Raw genomic sequence first — 17,702 nt, forward strand, 5'->3', positions numbered from 1 at the left:
TTTTCAAAAGTGCAGATATTTTTTTAACCCAATAAAAACTTTAAATGCTGTTTAGTGGAGGTGCTTTGTGGCAGGTAGCAGACACGCACACGCACACACACACACACACACGCACACGCACACGCACACGCACACACACACACACACACACACACACACACACACACACACAAAGCTGTGACGATGTAACTACCATTACAAGCGCTTGAGCAACAGTCCAATGATGACTGGGCAATAATGTAGCTGGTCACGCTGTTGCATTGTTCCTCGTTGTGTGAACACAACAGAGAGAGAAGCTGACCAAAAAGTATATTTTTTAAGATGTACCCCGAGCAATAAGGGAAGAAACCTTGATGTCATCTTTCACTCAGCTGAACAAATCTCAAACTAAAACGGGGTCAACACCGTTTTTAAAGGTCACTATTTTAGGGCCCTGGATCAGGGCATCAGTGAGCTCCTAGACAGTCTGTGGTGGTACTTGGTGGCGTCAGATGCACCGATACATAATGTCTCATAGGTGCTCAATGGGATTTAGATCAGGGGAATGAGAGGGCCAGTCAATGGCATCAATGCCTTCGTCATCCAGGAACTGCCTACACACTCTAGCCACATGAGGCCGGACATCGTCCTGCACCAGGAGGAACCCAGGGCCCACTGCACCAGTGTTAGGTCTGACAGTCGCTCTGGGGATTTCATCCCGCTACCTAACAGCAGTCAGGGTACCGTTGGCTGTGATATAAAAGTCTGTGCGACCCTCCAAGAATATGCCTCCTAGACCATCACTGACCCAGTGCCAAAGCGGTCATGCTGGGTAATGTTACAGGCAGCATAACGTTCACCACGGTTTCTCCAGACTCTTTCACACCTGTCACACATGCTCAGTGTGAACCTGCTCTCATCTGCCAAATTTGGTGTTCTCTGGCAAATGCCAATTGAGCTGCACAGTGCTGGGCTGTGAGCACAGGTTCCACCAGAGGACTTTAGGCCCTAATGCCACTCTCATTAAGTTTGTTTCTGACAGTGTGGTCAGAAACATGCACTCCAGTAGCCTGCTGGAGGTCATTTTGTAGGGCTCTGACAGTGCTCCTCCTGTTCCTCCTCACACAAAAGAGCAGATACTGGTTCTGCTGCTGGGTTGATGCCCTTCTATGACCCTGTACAGCTCCCCTCCTGTAACGGCTGGTCTCCTGGTATCTCCTCCATGCTCTTGAGTGTGTGCAGGAAGACACAGCAAACCTTCTTGTGACCACACGTATGGATGTGCCATCCTGGAGGAGCTGGACTACCTGTGCAACCTGATTGGACAGCAGTTACCGCCTCTTGATACCAGTATTGGCAAGGACACAAGCAGAACACAAAACTAGAGAAGAATCGGTCAGGAAGGATAAGGAAAGAGTAACTGTCTGTGGCCACCACATGCAAAACCATTTCATTTCATTTTTGGGGGTTGTCTTGTTTTTGCCTCTCCATTGCGCCTGTTGTTACTTTCATTTGCACCAAAGCAGGTGAAACTGATTCACAATCACTTGTGCTTTCTACTGTAAATGGACAGATTGATATCCCCCAAGTTTAACTGGCTTGGTGTTATACTGTGACGATTAAGTGTTCCTTTTTTTTTTTTTTTTTTTTTGAGCAGTGTATATTCACTCTCTGTTTAGCTCTGGTTTGGTCTCCACCAACTCTCTAAATGTTCACCAGCTAGTCAATTACTGTGTCTGTCTGCAGTTTGGTTAAACTGAGCTTTTTCACTGAAAAAAGCTTCTCCCTGCAGCTGGAAACACATGATGCAAAGCAACAGGCTAAAATTCTCCACAGAGTTAAGGGGAACTGTGCAATTGTCTGACAATTCTCTGTGGGTTCTCTGTGTTGCTACAAGTGAACATTTTTACATTGCACTTCGTACTTTGACCCATTTTACATATAAATATATTGATTAATGCAGCTGTTGGATAATCTGTCGTTTTTGTCCCTTTGGATGTCTTATTATCATAGGTCTCAGCAGTTAATACTGTGGGATCAGTTTTATTCTTATGGACAGTAATGATGGTCACAATAAAAATTCAACCAAAGTTGTAATAAAAAGGGATTATTTTTTTAAATTCTTCTCTGTGCTTCGTTTCATTCTCTTCACAACATCATGACAATAATGTTCTTCACACAGACTTAGCTACCATTTAGTCATTTTTGGATTTCATCACCTCTTTTGTCTCACCCACCTGTTGTTCCCACATAGAATTGGCTGCAGTCCGGCCCACAGTTGTACGAATGCTGAAAACTGAGAGTGAGGGTTCTCTGCTTCCTCCTTCCCTTTCCCTCCTCCTGCCCCTCCACCTCCCTCTTCTCCGTCCTCCCCCTCCTCTCCGGGGATGTCGGTCGTGTTGGGGCCCCAGGTGGTGGCATTAAGGGGCCATGTCACATTTGTGGGGGAGGCTGGAGTCCGACCAGTGCAGGCACCTTTGGGCAGCAGGCGGGCGAGGCCAGAGAGCAGGTCCACATCCTTGAGAAGCCTCTCCACATCAGCCAGGTCCTTCAATAAGGCTCCAAGGTCAGACTGGGAGAGAGGAACCAAAGAGTGGGGCTGTTCCAGGTGTAGCTGGTTGGAGAGGGTGGAGGGAGAGAGGAAGAAAGGGTGGAGGAAAAGAGCTTGTGAGCAAACATAAACTGAGCACAGGTGAGCACCACCAGCAGGAGCAGGACCTGCAGCCCCTACACAACAAGCCAAACTGCGTGAAGAAACGCTGATTTTTGAGGAGACTCTGCTTTATTTAGTGTTCAGGTTTTAATCACTTGGTCTGTTTATTAGGAGGTAAAGGGACCTCTGCAGATAAAACCTCCTCAACAATTACACTAAAGGAATTCTAAGGTCCTGATCACATTTTTACCATTTTATTTTATTTATTTCACAGTAATTAGTAGCTACTTCTTAAAATGGACAGGTAGAGGGTACTTGCTGTAGCTCTGGTTGGGTGAGAGGCTGTCATCACATAGTTTGTTGGGTACAGGGAAATGGAGATCTGTGTGGGTACATGAGACCCTAAAAAGGAGGGTGGACCATGGGAAGTACCACCAGCTGGTCCAGGAGCTTCACGCCCAATGATGGCTGTTTCAAGTACTGCACTTATATGCTTCCACACATATCCTTGCTTATTAATAGAACTTTCCAGACCTTCTCCCACCCCACCACTTTTCCATGCTGTGTCCAAAATCACTGCCTATTTACTACCATCTGTGATGCATCTCTACCCTCCACCATTTTATTTGAGTGTCTCTGTCTAACTCACACACTGTCCACATGTTGCCCTCAACATTTCCCACAATGGAATAAACAAAGTAGAGTCCATGGCATGTATACCACTTCCTGCCAACAATCCCCCCAATGTGTCACATTTTATCGATGTAAAAATTACACCTGTGAGTGAAGATGATGATTGATGTCTCTATTGACAGCAGCAGCCCAGCAGTTAGTGGGGGCTATTTTACTTTAAAGGAGTGTTAGAATTGAGAGGTAGCTGTCTTAAACTTGTGCACCTGACTACACACAAGATGTTCACAAAATTGTTTCTTGCTCCCACATGATGAAAAAAATACATCTTTCTGAACTTTTGGGCTCCACAATACACAAAGACATGTCATGTAAAGGAAAACAAACATAGCCCATGACAGCTGTGGATGTATATCTGCTGTACCTTCTCGGTGACACTCTGTGGGTTGATCTGCTCTCTCAGCTCGACGCTCAGCAGCCTGAAACGCTCTGACCTTTGACCCTCCCCTCCACTGCACACTGCGCTGCGATAGGCCTGCAGTAGTGGTCGCTGCTTCTCAGGCACCAGCAGGATCTTACTGAGCTCATTGGCCCCACCCTCCCCACAGGTGAGGATCTCCAGCATGGCTCCAGTCAGGAGGACCCCCTGTGGAAGACACAGTCAGACATCTAAAGGTCCTGGCACTTTAATGCCTGCTTATTGTTATTGTCCCTAGTTCCGTCAACATGCAATACTAAACACTTTAAGTAATCTGAGCCTGGAGATCACTTAAGTTCATGTTTTTGTTAGTATAAGAACTTAGATACTCAAGATTTTCATGCAGACATGGAGAGCTACAGAAGACATTAACAAAGGTTTACAGTTAGTAAGGTGACTTTTACATACCGATAATCGACATTTCACTTAAAGTCCATTCTTTGGAGTTGCTGTCTTTCTCATGAACATTTGATTTTTTGTTGAGCAACAAATATTACGTAATGCTTGTCCTATTTTCACATTGGACTGACTTGGTTTGTTAAATTCATGGTGGCTCCTAGTAAATTTGGAATGCATCGATTTATTGGGCGAACATACCAGCCAATATTCGCCCATAATAAGATAACATTTACTGATGGCAGAGGCAATTTTTTTTTTGCTGTGTCACATTAATTTTGCACAGGTTAAATGTTGCGCTGGTTATTTGCGGTTAGACGTGGGCAGTAGTAGCTAGCATACTCAGCTGCTGATTCTGAGAAGAAGCCACTGGCTGGACCTGACTTGTATGGCATGAGGTATGAGGGCAACGGGTGCCATGCATAAATGTGGTCTGTTTTCAAGTTTGCTTTCATTGAGCAGCTGTTAAGTACTAATAAAAAAAAACACATTCATCTCACTAAGAAGTGGGCTATGGGGTACCAGTGATTTTTTTTTCTTTTGATTATAGCATCTGGAGGAGGAGGCGGATTATAAAATGAAAAAAATATAGAAAATTGTATCAGCATCAACTATCGGCCACACATTTCTATTATTATGTAATATTTTGCTAATTACAATTATAGCCGATAAATAGGGCCAATAATACAAAGCCAGACTGCTTTCATTGACTCGTCAAGGGCAGCATCTACACACCTGGCACAGTGGGTGATGGTACATACACCTTTAAACTTGGTTTGCAAGTGGCCAATAAACACAGAGAAGGAGAACAACAACAACTGCAGAAGGATTAATTGAGGGTCTGACCTCCAACCGCCTGACACCTCACCAGATCAACAAACTTCCTGCAGCTGTTAAACAGGTTAGTCACAACGCTGAAGGACCGTCTCCAGAGTGTTAGCACGAGCTAATTAGCAGCAGCGGCTTACATCCAACACCAAGCTTTAAAAAGGTAAGACTCTGTTGTTAAATTTATTAATAACTGCTAGCCGTGTGATGCTACAGTTAGTGATTATTTGTATTGTTACCTGGCAACCCAGTCTGGAGCACGTCTCTCTCTCTCTCTGGCTGTGCGTGTGTGTGTGTTAGGCACAGCCACTAGTTTGTCTGAGTTGAGTGTTAATGTGTGAAGTGAATCAACAGTGCATCATTATTCTGCTTGGTAGTTGTAAGCTAGTCTATTGTGGGACGGTGAGATGGTGCCAGGGTGTGTATAAAAAAACTGCAGTGTGATGATGTAAACATTTCATACACCAGAGGTAACTCAGACCTGCCAATGTACGTGCAACCCGTTCATATGAGTCAGCTGTCACTGTTTGTTAATAGAGACTCCTCTCTGCAGTGTAGTTTATAAACTTTACTGGTACACCAGAGAATTACACAGTAACACTGGGCTTCATAATCTCCCTCTCGCTTACCCGTAACTATAAATTTAATACTGATTAAAAGTCATTTTACTTTCATAATCTTGTATTTATTATGTTCATCTATAGTGTAGGGTTATATGGGGGCAGGAGCATTGAGTGTAGGCCATTTGAAAATACCCCAGAAAATCTCCCTGTTTTTCACAGCCTAATGTTGGCAGGTATGGAAGAGTCAGAACTGTTTTTTTGTGTTTGCTGTGTTAGCAGTAGTGATGTCAGTTTGATTTGGGTCAGTCAGGGCTAAAGAATATGAAATCGCCATATTTTCTCACAACATTTTAGCCTTTCTTACCCTCAGGTGCACATAAACTACAGGTTATACACTTATTTTCAAAATACAAAAATGTGAAATTATAGGTTATCGTATCGTTTATTTGCCATGAGAAGTAGGTAATTATTGGTTATTGGTATCGGTTGAAAAAATCCACATCAGTGCATCCTTAAATTTTATATGTTAAAGTGCTTCACGTATTTTTCCATAAACAGTATGGAGACATGTGCAATAAGATAAATATGATGTAAATGCACAATGAAGGATTAAATTTGTGCTCATAAGGAAACACCTTCAGGGTTATTACCTCTCCTTAGACTTTTCAGACATGACCCTCATTACGTTTAAAAAAAACTTGTACTTGCATATAAAAAAAATTTATCATAACCGCACATATTTATTTTTCTAAATGGGACTTTAAGTTTCATTAAATTTATCCTTACGCTGTGAAACAGAAATAGGATTTTACTAAAACTTTTGTCAATCTATTTAGCTATTTTTCTGTCACACATTACACATATTTTATATGTTATTTCCTGTCATCTTAAAAATCATCAAGGAGACTATGTGACCCACTGCTAAAACTACAAACATTTACTGAAACAGTCTCTATATCTGCCGTTTAATCACTATTCCTCAATTCAGTTATCAGGTTTTTTTTGCTGCCAGACTCTCCTCTTAGTTATTTTGTCACTGTTCGGAGGTGGATCTTGATGATCTCATACAGTCCCCAAATACAGCAGAGGTGAGCAGACGGGTAATCAGGAGCTGACAACGTGTGTGTCGGTATGCGGGGCTGTTAACGGAGCAAAGGCTTGCTCTCTCAGTCCTGCTGTTTGTAAGGTTGCACGCTGCAAGTTATGTTTCAAATCTACTGTAATAATGCAAATGTAAATAAGCCATGGCTCAGTGTACCTCCACTTCTTTCAGACCCTGTTGGTCATTCCTCTGGTTTCCTGTGACTTCGGTGAGGCCTAAAGCCCGGGACATCAGCTGGAGAAGAGCCTGCCTGTGGGCTGCTTTTGTGGGGTCACGTAAGGCTTTGTTTATCAGACCTCCATCCAGATAGTGTACATCTCCCAGCAGCTTCTCCTAGGGGTGGGGGGTGGGGGTGGTTAGGCAGGAGAGGCAAGAAAGACATCACTGTTAGGATCAAATTCACACTTAATCAGTGTGCATACAAATTAATGCAGCTGTAATAATGGCTAAAGGATTTCATCTGTCACTGAGCTGTGTGTGTGCATGTCTTTAGGCATTAAATGAAGTCTTGTCCAAATATCTTATCATCAACAGTGTAGGAAATGAGCAACAAGACAGGTCCCTCGACTCAGGGTTCCCATACCTTTTAAACATTGAATTCAAGGACTTTCCCAGTTCCCTCAAATTTAAGGACCCAACCCATTATAGTTTGGGACACAGATAATGGTTTAGAATTTTTATCATTATACATATATGTGTATATATATATATATATATATCTACATATATGTATGTGTGTGTGTGTGTGTATATATGTACGTATACATATATGTACATACATATATATGAATATATATATATATATATATATATATATATACACATACTTGCTGTATACATCAACTTGCTTGTTAATGTAAGCAGGTCCATCATATTTTTTATTGCTGGTCAACATACTTTTGAGGACTACATTTTGAGTACATAGAACTTCAAGTTATGAGTTAAACTTTAAAACCGAGGTGAGGCGTTTACATTCCACAGACAGAATATTAACTTCATATAAAAATGTATGTGTAGTGCCTTGGAAACACTGCAGATCAATGAGTGCATGTCATATTAGCACTGAGCTGAGCTATCCACAGTTTGTGATGTAAACAACTGTACTGAACTGAACCTTGGTGTTCTGATATGACACTGTGTGTGTGTGCATGTGTGTGTGTATGGATGTGTGTATGAACCTACTTTCAGATGAAGAACTTTGTCTCCAGGTTTTGGTCTGGTGTCTCTTGCCTCCCGAATCCTTCTTTGAGCCCCTCCTCCACCCCTGAGAGATGTACCAAAGATAAGACTGTACACCTACAAGACACACACACACAGACACAATATGCACATGAGTACAACAACAAAAAAAGCTGGCCAGATTACTAGCTTTTGTGGATGGCAGATGCTGCTAAGAATCACTCATTCACCTTCATTCTATCACGCTGGCATCAACACCATCATCACAATAAAACTGTATTTTCATGTGATCACATGTCAGCTGGTTTAAGAAAATAAGTGAAAGTGAAAAAGAAAACAGGAAAACAATCAACAAAGGTATTGTGTGATTTTAAATCTGCACCCTCTCTACATTTTCAAAGAGAACTGTCATTTAATGCATGTGAATGTCAAGTATTATGACAGGCAGTAGAATTTGCTCAATAATAATGTAACTAGAATTACCACCTAGCAGTTGTATGCCTCTGCAAAGGAGTCAAATTGCACAGTTTACATCTTGTTTATGAAAATATGGATGCTTCGAACACGTTTTGTGAAGTGACCTTGACTTTTAACCTTTGATCATCAAATTCGAATGAGTTCAATTTTGAGTCCAAGTGAACGTTTGTGCCAAATTTGAGGAGTTCCCTTTAGGTGTTCTTGAGATATCACATTTCAAGAGAATGAGATGGACGCAAGGTCATGGTGACCTTAACTTTTGACCACCAAATTCTTATCAGTGCATCGGTGAGTCCAAGTGGACATTTGTGCCAAATTTGAAAAAATGCCTTCAAGGTTTTCTTGAGATATCGGGTTCATAAGAATAACACAGACTGGGCCACAGTGATCTTGAACTTTGACCTTAGACCACGAGAATCTCATCAGTTCATCAATGAGTCCAAGCAGACCTTTGTGCCAAATTTGAGGACATTGCCTCAAGGCGTTCTTGAGATACCGCGTTCACAAAAATAGGACTGATGGACAATGTGAAAATGAGCTAAAATAAAAATTCTGACAGGACGGATAATACGATTTGAAAAAACAGGGAAAAAGTATTGTGACAGGAAAAGTTTTTGCCTAAAGGGCTCAAAACTTTATTGTTATGTGCTGATGTGTCTTAAAGATGTGTCTCTGAACTGAACTATGAGAAAATTGGCTGAAGAACCAAAACATACAGTACATGTTTTGGAACTGCAGTCACATTGTTCCTGCAAGAAAAAAAGGCCATAAGTGACACTGTAACTAAAATGAGTATTAGCTATATATTTGTATGTACATAAGTGATGTTTATTTTTACCCGTATGTCTATTTCTGTGTAAGTATACATTGACAGCAATGAAAAACCAGAGTCAGATTCCTCGTATGTGTACACATACTTGTCTCATAAAGCTGATTCACAAATTGGGAATAAGTAGACAAACAACCAAGATGCATCTGGTCACCTGGGGGATAACCTAAAAATATGGCTATAGTAATAAAAGGTAGGGTTTTAACAGAACCTATAAAAGTGAACAGGGTGCTTTAGAATAGTAAATGCGGCTCTATTTTACATAATGTTCTCCTACCAGCCTTTACTATAAAATCTTGGGTTGGACTCAAGTGGGTTCAGTGTTCTTTTTCTTTGTAATAATTACAATTGAAAACAAAACCCTACAACAGTGTGTTAGTGAAGTGAATCACCTCTCTGAGGCTGACAGGAGTGTTGAGCAGCAGGCTGGTTGTGGAGTTGGACAAGGAAAGATTCTTAACCAGGAACTGCTGGAAAACTGATTGGTTCTTCAACACACTTGCCAACGTGAAGCCTGTATCAAAACACACACACACACCACAAAAACAAACACATTGTGATTTAAAAGTCAGCTTTATGTTATTCACATATAACATAAGGTAGAGCTTTCACTAACAGTGGTCGCTCTATACATCAAAATATCCTCTGATATACAGTGGCACGCAAAACTTTGGGCACCCCTGGTCAAAATTTCGTTTACTATGAATAGTTAGGTAAGCAGAAGATGAAGTGGGCCCTATTTCAGAAAGCAGGATTTGTGAAAAGCCAGTTCAGCGTAACCCTGAGTCAGTTACTATGGCAACTTACTCCGTGAAGCAAACCTGCTGGCTCGCATCTAAGCTATCTTTTTATAGTCTTCTCCTGCTTTGTCGGCATCAGTTATTTCAGTTTTCAGAGTGCTAGGCAGCTGTTTAGAGGAGCCCATGGCTGCTGATTGTTGGGACAAGGTTTCAGGAGTCAGAGTAGCTGCATTACCTGGCCTTTCCTAATGGTGATTGTGAGCAAGTCATATCCTAACAAGCTTATCTGAGACCCTGGTAAAAGTGCTCAAATGTCTTGGAGTGCCCAAACGTTTGCATGTTGCTCCTTTCCTTTTTTCACTCTAAAATTGTACAAAACAAAAAAAATGCACCCACCTTGCTTAAAATGTTGAAAAGCAAGTTTCATCTTTAACTTCATGCCTTTTAGGAGATCTTCTACTTACTTAACTATTCTCAGTAAACAAAATTTTGACCAGGTGTTCCCAGACTGTTGCATGCCATTGTGCAGTTCCATGGTGGCTCAAAACATGTGTACACTCTGCTTGTGACACACACTGGGACACCTGGATGTGTTGCAGGTGAGTGACATACTCAGAGGTATAATGTATAAAGTAATAATAAGTTGTTCCAACACTTGAGTATATTTTGGGAATATCTGTACTTGACATTTTCGTTATTTCATTACATTACTATTTCCAACCAAGCCCAGGCTGCATGTTAGAATAAATGCTACATGCTAGTGACTACATTCCACTTGAAGATAAGACCGACTTCATGATGGAAGCAGAAAATGGCTTCCAACAGCAGAGAGGGCGAGTAATGACTCAAGGAGATACAGATGAGTGAAAGGTAAATGCGTGGTGACTACTCTACTGCAGTGTATCAGGCCTGGAGCTCAAAGGTTTTCTCTAAATCCTTTAAATTGTAAAGAAGACCTTGCTTTTCATCAAGTGTAATGTGTGCTCCATTTTTAAGGTGGTGTACATGTTAAGATGGTGCTGGAAATGGAGACTAGTCCAAGACAAAATGCAAATAGTAAATTTCAGAAGAAAATAAATAGAGAGAAGTTCAGCTGTTTTTAATTTTGGTTCATTAGTGCTGTCATATACTGACCAGTATAAATATCTTAGCCTGACACTGGACAAGGATGTCATCTAAAGAAGCTGTCAGTGTTCAGTGTTCGGTGCTCAGTTAGCAGGTAGAGCGCTGGGATCTGTACTGAACAAAGTTAAACAATGTGGCAATTTAGGTTTCTAAAACACACAAATCTATAACTCACGTGTGTGTCCTGAGTCTGACTATGCCTCTGATGTTTGGGGTTTCCGAGAACATACAAGTTGTCACACAGCTCATTAAAGAGCGATTCGATCTTTCCAGGGTGTCAATAAATTAACTTCAGTTTTGGCCATTAGTGGAGATATGGAATGGGAACCTCCAAGCATTTGACATAAATGTCAAATGCTCCGGTTTTGGGATGGACTTGTGAAGATGTCCAATCAGTGATTCACTTTTTTAGTGAATCTCTGATTGGACATCTTCACAAGTCCATTAAACTGAAAGAATTTTACTCAGAATAGAATCTTATTAGATATTTAAATGGGACATCTGCCACTGTCATCCCTGGGCTAATGATAATAATCATTAATGTATTTGAACAACTTGTCATTTATTTTCCATAACAGGTTAATCTGTGATATCCAGGAGACTAGGAGTGAAATGTTTCTCATGTTTAGAGAAAAATGGTCTGTTGACATATGGTTTATATCAAAACTACAAATTTACTGTCTCATAAAAAAACAGCTACAAAGTGGAACCTTACATGAAGTATAGATAGAAGCTATAAGTGACATTCTCTAAAATGAGAACGTAGCAGAGAACAGAGCAGAGCTGCTGTCCGTCTCCCCATTAAGAAAAACACTGTGCACACGGGGAGCAACCTTACTTTGTTGATGATGTTAGAAGCAAAAAGTTTAGTTCTGTTTTTGTCTGTTAAGTTTATAATTACAGTTTCTAGTTTTGCTGCTTAAATGTCCCACGATATTTGCTGCAGTGACATTACTGCTCTTACTGCATTACTCTCAGCAACAAACCGCTTACTTCTCTGATATGCAGAATCCGCCGTATAAACAGTACCAGTGTGCCAGGTGCAGACACACCTGGCTTTTAAAGGGAATGGGAGATGATACTCTGATAGGTTGAATTTATGAATTAATTCACACACAAATATGATTCATTAGGGGGTTGAATATAATCCCTTTGCCCCTGTGCCTTACTTATTTACCAGATTATGCACATAAGTGTTTGGACACACCATAAATGCACGTGCACCATGCACTCTAGGCCAGTGGTTCCCAACTGGAGGGTCATGGTCCAAAAGTGGGAAGCAGGTCCATTCCACATAGACCACGAGTGACTTGCAAATGTGTCAAGTTTGTAAAAAACACACTTTATTTTAACGTGCAGTGAATTTCTGGCAGAGAGCTTTTATTTTGAAGTACCGTTTCCTGCTGTAGAGTGAATGACTACTTGACAGAGACAGCAAACTAGTTTGACAACATGGCCAAACTCAAGCATGACGCTGAATGTATTACACTGTGTGGACCTTGAACCAATGACTAAGGAGAAATCTGGACAAGGTGGCTGGACCAGTTGGGAACCACTGCTTTAGGCCATGTGCTGTAGATCATTTAAATAGGGCCCTCCAACTTTCTGGAGTATTTTTGATAGCAGACCAAAAAGTTTTCATTTACAGTAATTATCTTTGATACAGATAAGATTTAAGGTCTCTGTTTTATTTCTGCCAAAAATGTAGCTGACTAAACATTTTAGCAAGTGATGTCACCTTTGTGATCATGACTACATCATTAGGTGACAGGAACCTAGAAGAGCTAGTCATCACGCCAACTCGTTAAAGAACGGCTTTATGTCAGACCTTGACTGTTGTTGAAGTTGTAGTCCGGGGGTAAAGGGGTTGAGCTGAGAGTCTCCAGGTGCTGCTGCAGGGTCTCAAGCTCTTGACCCAAACCGGGCCGGTCAGAAGTAAAGAGGCGGTTCTGTTCAACCACTTCACTGATGCGCTCCAACAGCTGGGTTACACTAACAGAGAGCAATACAATGGAAGAAACGTGGTCCCATTGTTAGTCCTTTTCTTCAAGAGAAAGTACATTTACAAATAACTCAGCGTAAGAAAGCAATGTATCAAGAAAGCGCTGATTATTGTGCATGAGTAATTTTGGGTTCCTATGATGAAAATTAAGTAAGGGAGAGGAGAATAGGGCCACAAAAAGGGAAAGAGGAAGGGAAAAATGAGTGGGGCAAATAGTGTAACAGGAGAAGAAATCAGATGTGTATTCATCAAGTATCTCAGAATTCTTCCTAGGAACACGTTGAAAGTTAATCTAGGACTAAGTAGAAATACATCCATGTCTGTGAAAACATGAGTGCTTCACACACATTATCCCAGAAGAAGCACAGAAGATCTATACAATCAGCAAAGTTTCAAGATCAGTGTCACTAATTCAGTATCTGACCAAATGTCTCCCCTTCTGTTCCTGAGTTAGGACATTGAGTAATGGCCAGAAGAGTGTTTTATGTAGAACATTATGATGTGACAGTGAAGTTGTCCTTTGGCCTTTTGGATATTAAATGTAATAACTTAATCATTTTATCCTAACAGACGTTTAAGTGTGAAGTTTTGTCAAAATTAGAATATGAATTCTTGACCTATGGCCAAAAACATGTTTTGTGAGGTTACAGTGACCTTAATCTTTGATCACCAAAATCTAATCACTTCATTCAGTCCAAGTGGACATTTGTGCAAAATTTTAAGATATTCCCTACAGGCGTTTTTGAGATATCGGGCTCTAGTTTCGCAGACCTTGTGCGGCGGAGGCGCAGCGCACCTGCGCTTCGCCAACTGGGTGTGGCCAGGCGGATTTTGTAAGTTTGGCACACCGTGCGCCCTGGCGCAGCTACTCCTCTTTCCCACCTCCGTCCCTCCTACCGGCGCAAGTCGGAAAGAGGGAGGAGAGAAGATGTGGAGTGGGTTTTACACACATCACACCAATCAAATGAGCGCCTCTCCTCACCCTTAAATGCGCCGCGCAAAGGCGTAATGAGAGAGTACTCAACTCGCCATGGCAGAAGAGAGTAGCAGCGTCAGACAGCCAAACTTCTCCCAGGAGGAAACTGATGTTTTGGTCCGGGAGGTCCAAGCTCGCAGTGTCCGAATATACGGAACTGCGAGCAGACCTCCACGGGCTGATGATGCAAAGGTAGCCTGGGAGGAGGTCACCACAATTGTAAATCAATGTTGCGTTTCTCTCGTGCGCGCGCTCTCTCTTTCTCTCTCGCAGTCTCACTCTGTTTCTTTTCTTTTGGCTTTTCTAAGATGACAGATGCTGAATATATACTCCCTATCTGATGCTGTGGCTGTTTGTGGTTGGCTGAGAGGGATGTGAACCCATTAGTTTGCAGCTGTGTTAATCAAATCAGGTTGGGTTTCCATTACGCGTGCCAAACGGTGCCAAACGTGCCAATCCCCTTTGATCTGACATCAGATGTGACGGGACAGTCGATATAGAGATACATTTATGTGCTAATTGCAGATAGTTGCATTGAATAGTGGTTTTTTGGGTATTTATTGCATCGTTAATGTGCCTGACATTCTGGAAACCTGCCTGTGAGGTTTTGGTAACGTGTGCACACTGTCCGCCGGTCAGCCAAACTTCGGCTTACACCGGCTGCGCTCCCCCTGCGCTGACAGTAGACCTGGTTTCAGCTGGCGAGTTTTTGGCGCACCTTCGGCGAAGCCTTTTGGCACGAAACTGTCACTGCGCCAAGCTGGATCTGTCGACACCTACCCCTGCTGTGCCACCACACCCATCTCAGCGCACCTCGGTCTGCCAAACTACCAAACTGAGCGCGCCTCGGGTTGCGCTGCTCGAAACTAGCTCTGCGCGGGGTTCGCCACCCTGCGCCACCCTGCGCTGCGCCAGGAAACTAGAGCCCATCGTGTTCACAAGAATGAGACATACTTTGGATGTGACTTTGAATCTTGCTAGCATAACGTTAGTTTTCTCGCTAATAGCTGAACCAAAGGTTTTTATGAGCTGAGCACACTAGAAATATCTCCAGTTGCCAAGTTGCATTGAAGGTTCATCCTATGAATTTCCCCTCGGGGATTAATAAAGTATATAAAATTAAAAAAAAAAAAAAAAATTATTTACTGGAGTAGTGAATAACTTGTCCACTCCATAAGAACCTTATTGGGCAGTAATGATTGTTCCAGGTATTTAGAAAACCCTAAGTTGTTACCAGGGAAACTGAGTTAAGGCTTGTAAAAAACTTTACATTTTGATTGCAAAAAGAATATAAATGATGTTCTCACTTTTTATTTCTTTGGTAAGGGGCCGTGGGATAAGTGAGATGATGTCCAACAAAATCAGTTTTTAATGGCCTTTGCAGAGGCAAAGTGGAGGTGTGAACTGTCCACCACTGTGCATCGGACGGTTCACGCCTGCACATTGGCCATGAAAACTGATAATGGACACCTTGTTGGGCATTATCCCTTACTTATTATGCAGACTGTTTATTAGATACTATTTTATCTCTTTATTATCATACCAAACCAAAGTGTGGGACACTCTGAGTAAACAGTATCACTCACTGGTAAATTAGACCAAGAATGTACTCATTTATTTATTTATTTATTTATTCATGTAATATATTCATTGTTATTTGTTATGTTTGTATTGAGCATGTAAATCCCCAACTACTCCCTCCCCGCTAGTTGTTACCTTCCTGGAACTATTAATAGGTATGCAAGCTCCGGCTCTAGTGTGTACATGCCACAGATATATTTCAGATTGCTATTACAATTACGTTACGTTATATTCCTCGATTAACTTGTATTTTGCTACTATTGAGTCATCAGTCAATGGACATAATTTGCTCATTCACAGTCCAGTGTCACTGCTGAGAAACAGCAGACTCAAGTGAACTGCAACACACAACACCAATAGAGATTAAATGGGTGTTCTGGGTCAGACATGTGATTTCATTACTGTTTTCAAGATTTTTGTCAAACAAGACAAGGTTTTGGAACAAAGAAACCACTCAAGACAAAAAAACTGTTCCAAGTTATGAGGCTGAGTGACTGCTGACAAAATCTACTTACGTTGAGTTCTTGTACTGCAGGAAGCCAAATTCATCCCTTTGTCCATCCGGGCACAGTGACTGCATGATGGGAATGATGCCAGCTGAAGTGAGTGGGGCTGCGCTGTAAAAGGCTGGACATGAGGGAGGGATAACGGGGCAGGAAGGACAAAAAGAGAAAAGACAAAACCACAGACAAAGGAAGAGGATGTGGCAGAGGTATGCAGAAGGATGTAGAAAAAGAGGAGGATGAGGACCAAACAGACAGCGAGGATGAGAAAGCAGAGGGAGAGACTGTGTTAAAGTTTGAAAGGAAGAAAGATGTCAGGCGAGCCACCTGAAGGCAGCACAGCAGCTAATGGCCAGAGAGGCTCCCACATGTCAATGCTGAATACACAGGCCTTTTATCATTTTGTTGCACAAAAACAGCTCATGATATTTTTCCTCATCTGTCTATAAATGCTGACTGGACAAGCTCTCAACCAGGGAAAAAGAGAAACTTCAGCTCTTGCTTATAGCACAATGTTTCCATGGTTACTGCCTCTGAAGCTTGTCTGAGTGTGGACCCTGTGCATTTGCCCACAAAAACACACACACACACACACACTCTCTCTCTCTCTCTCTCTCTCTCTCTCTCTCTCTCTCTCTCTCTCATATTCGTCCACCTATCCCTCTCTGAGAATGGAATAAATGAAAAGCAATCCTGCCTGATGCACAAACACATCGGCATCTGTAACAGGTGTGCAAAGACCTAATTATTTATTAACAGTATCATACAACAAAGTTGTAACAAAATTAAGTATCTCTTAATGTCTGATATAAATACAGAATATGAAAAATAAGATTGTTATCTCTATTGGTTCTATTAATTTACTATAGCCTGTGTGGTAATAAGAAGTAATAATATTTACGTCTTCCTCTCTCTTGATAACAACTGAGCAAAGTCCTTCCGCTGTCAAGACCACAAGGTGAAGCTGAAAGCTCCTGCAGAAATTTAGTAAGTGATCCTTGAGTTAAAAATGATTTGTCACAAATCCTATATTTCTGAGACCAACAATTAACCGCCAGTCTCTGGAGGCCTTTTAATATATGTATTCAAAACATATTATGTTTTGAATACATATATTAAAAATATTAAAGAAAGACTTTACCCCCAAAATGACCATTTGTACTGTATATCAGTCACTCACCCAGTGTTATGTCGAATTTGCAAAGAAAACGTTTTAATTGCAAGCCTCCATGATGAGCCAAGAATCCAAAAATGCGCTGATGAAATGAAGTCATAGGGGACCACGTTTAACAGCAGCAAAACTATATTGAAACATCCGTTTACAAACCCTCACACAACTCATACAGTATAATACAAGTCTCATTTATCCAGTCGTATGCTCACTTCCCAAACAGACAGCCCTTTGTGACAGGGAACCGTACAGAAAGTGAAACTTACCTATGCTCTCTTCAAAGCCAAACTCTACAGACAAAAACAGGAATTTTACCACCCTGCACACAGGAGCCGCTGGTCTGCCAACGCGTGCGTCGGTAGCTTGTTTGTGTTTTTGTGTGACTTTGGCTAATCTGGACTAACCATTTGAAAACACCAAAGTCACATAATAACACAAACTAACTAACTGATCAAGGCAGTGGTACTGTAGACCAGCAGCTCCCCTGTTC

At 41.6% G+C, this 17,702-nt stretch overlaps 1 protein-coding gene across 1 annotated transcript in view; it reads right to left on the reverse strand.

The window, feature by feature from the left end:
- abca2 (ATP-binding cassette, sub-family A (ABC1), member 2) overlaps positions 1–16,411 on the reverse strand; it is a 68,523-nt gene extending 52,112 nt beyond the window's left edge. Inside the window, 9 exon segments of the mRNA XM_050051355.1 lie at positions 2,217–2,593; positions 3,687–3,908; positions 6,786–6,962; positions 7,812–7,925; positions 9,507–9,628; positions 12,808–12,971; positions 16,054–16,329; positions 16,331–16,368; positions 16,370–16,411. Coding sequence (XP_049907312.1) covers positions 2,217–2,593; positions 3,687–3,908; positions 6,786–6,962; positions 7,812–7,925; positions 9,507–9,628; positions 12,808–12,971; positions 16,054–16,329; positions 16,331–16,368; positions 16,370–16,411 — 1,532 coding nt within the window.
- Positions 16,412–17,702: the final 1,291 nt, after the last annotated feature.

This window comes from Epinephelus moara, chromosome 8, assembly GCF_006386435.1.
Source record: "Epinephelus moara isolate mb chromosome 8, YSFRI_EMoa_1.0, whole genome shotgun sequence".
NCBI lineage: Eukaryota > Metazoa > Chordata > Actinopteri > Perciformes > Serranidae > Epinephelus > Epinephelus moara.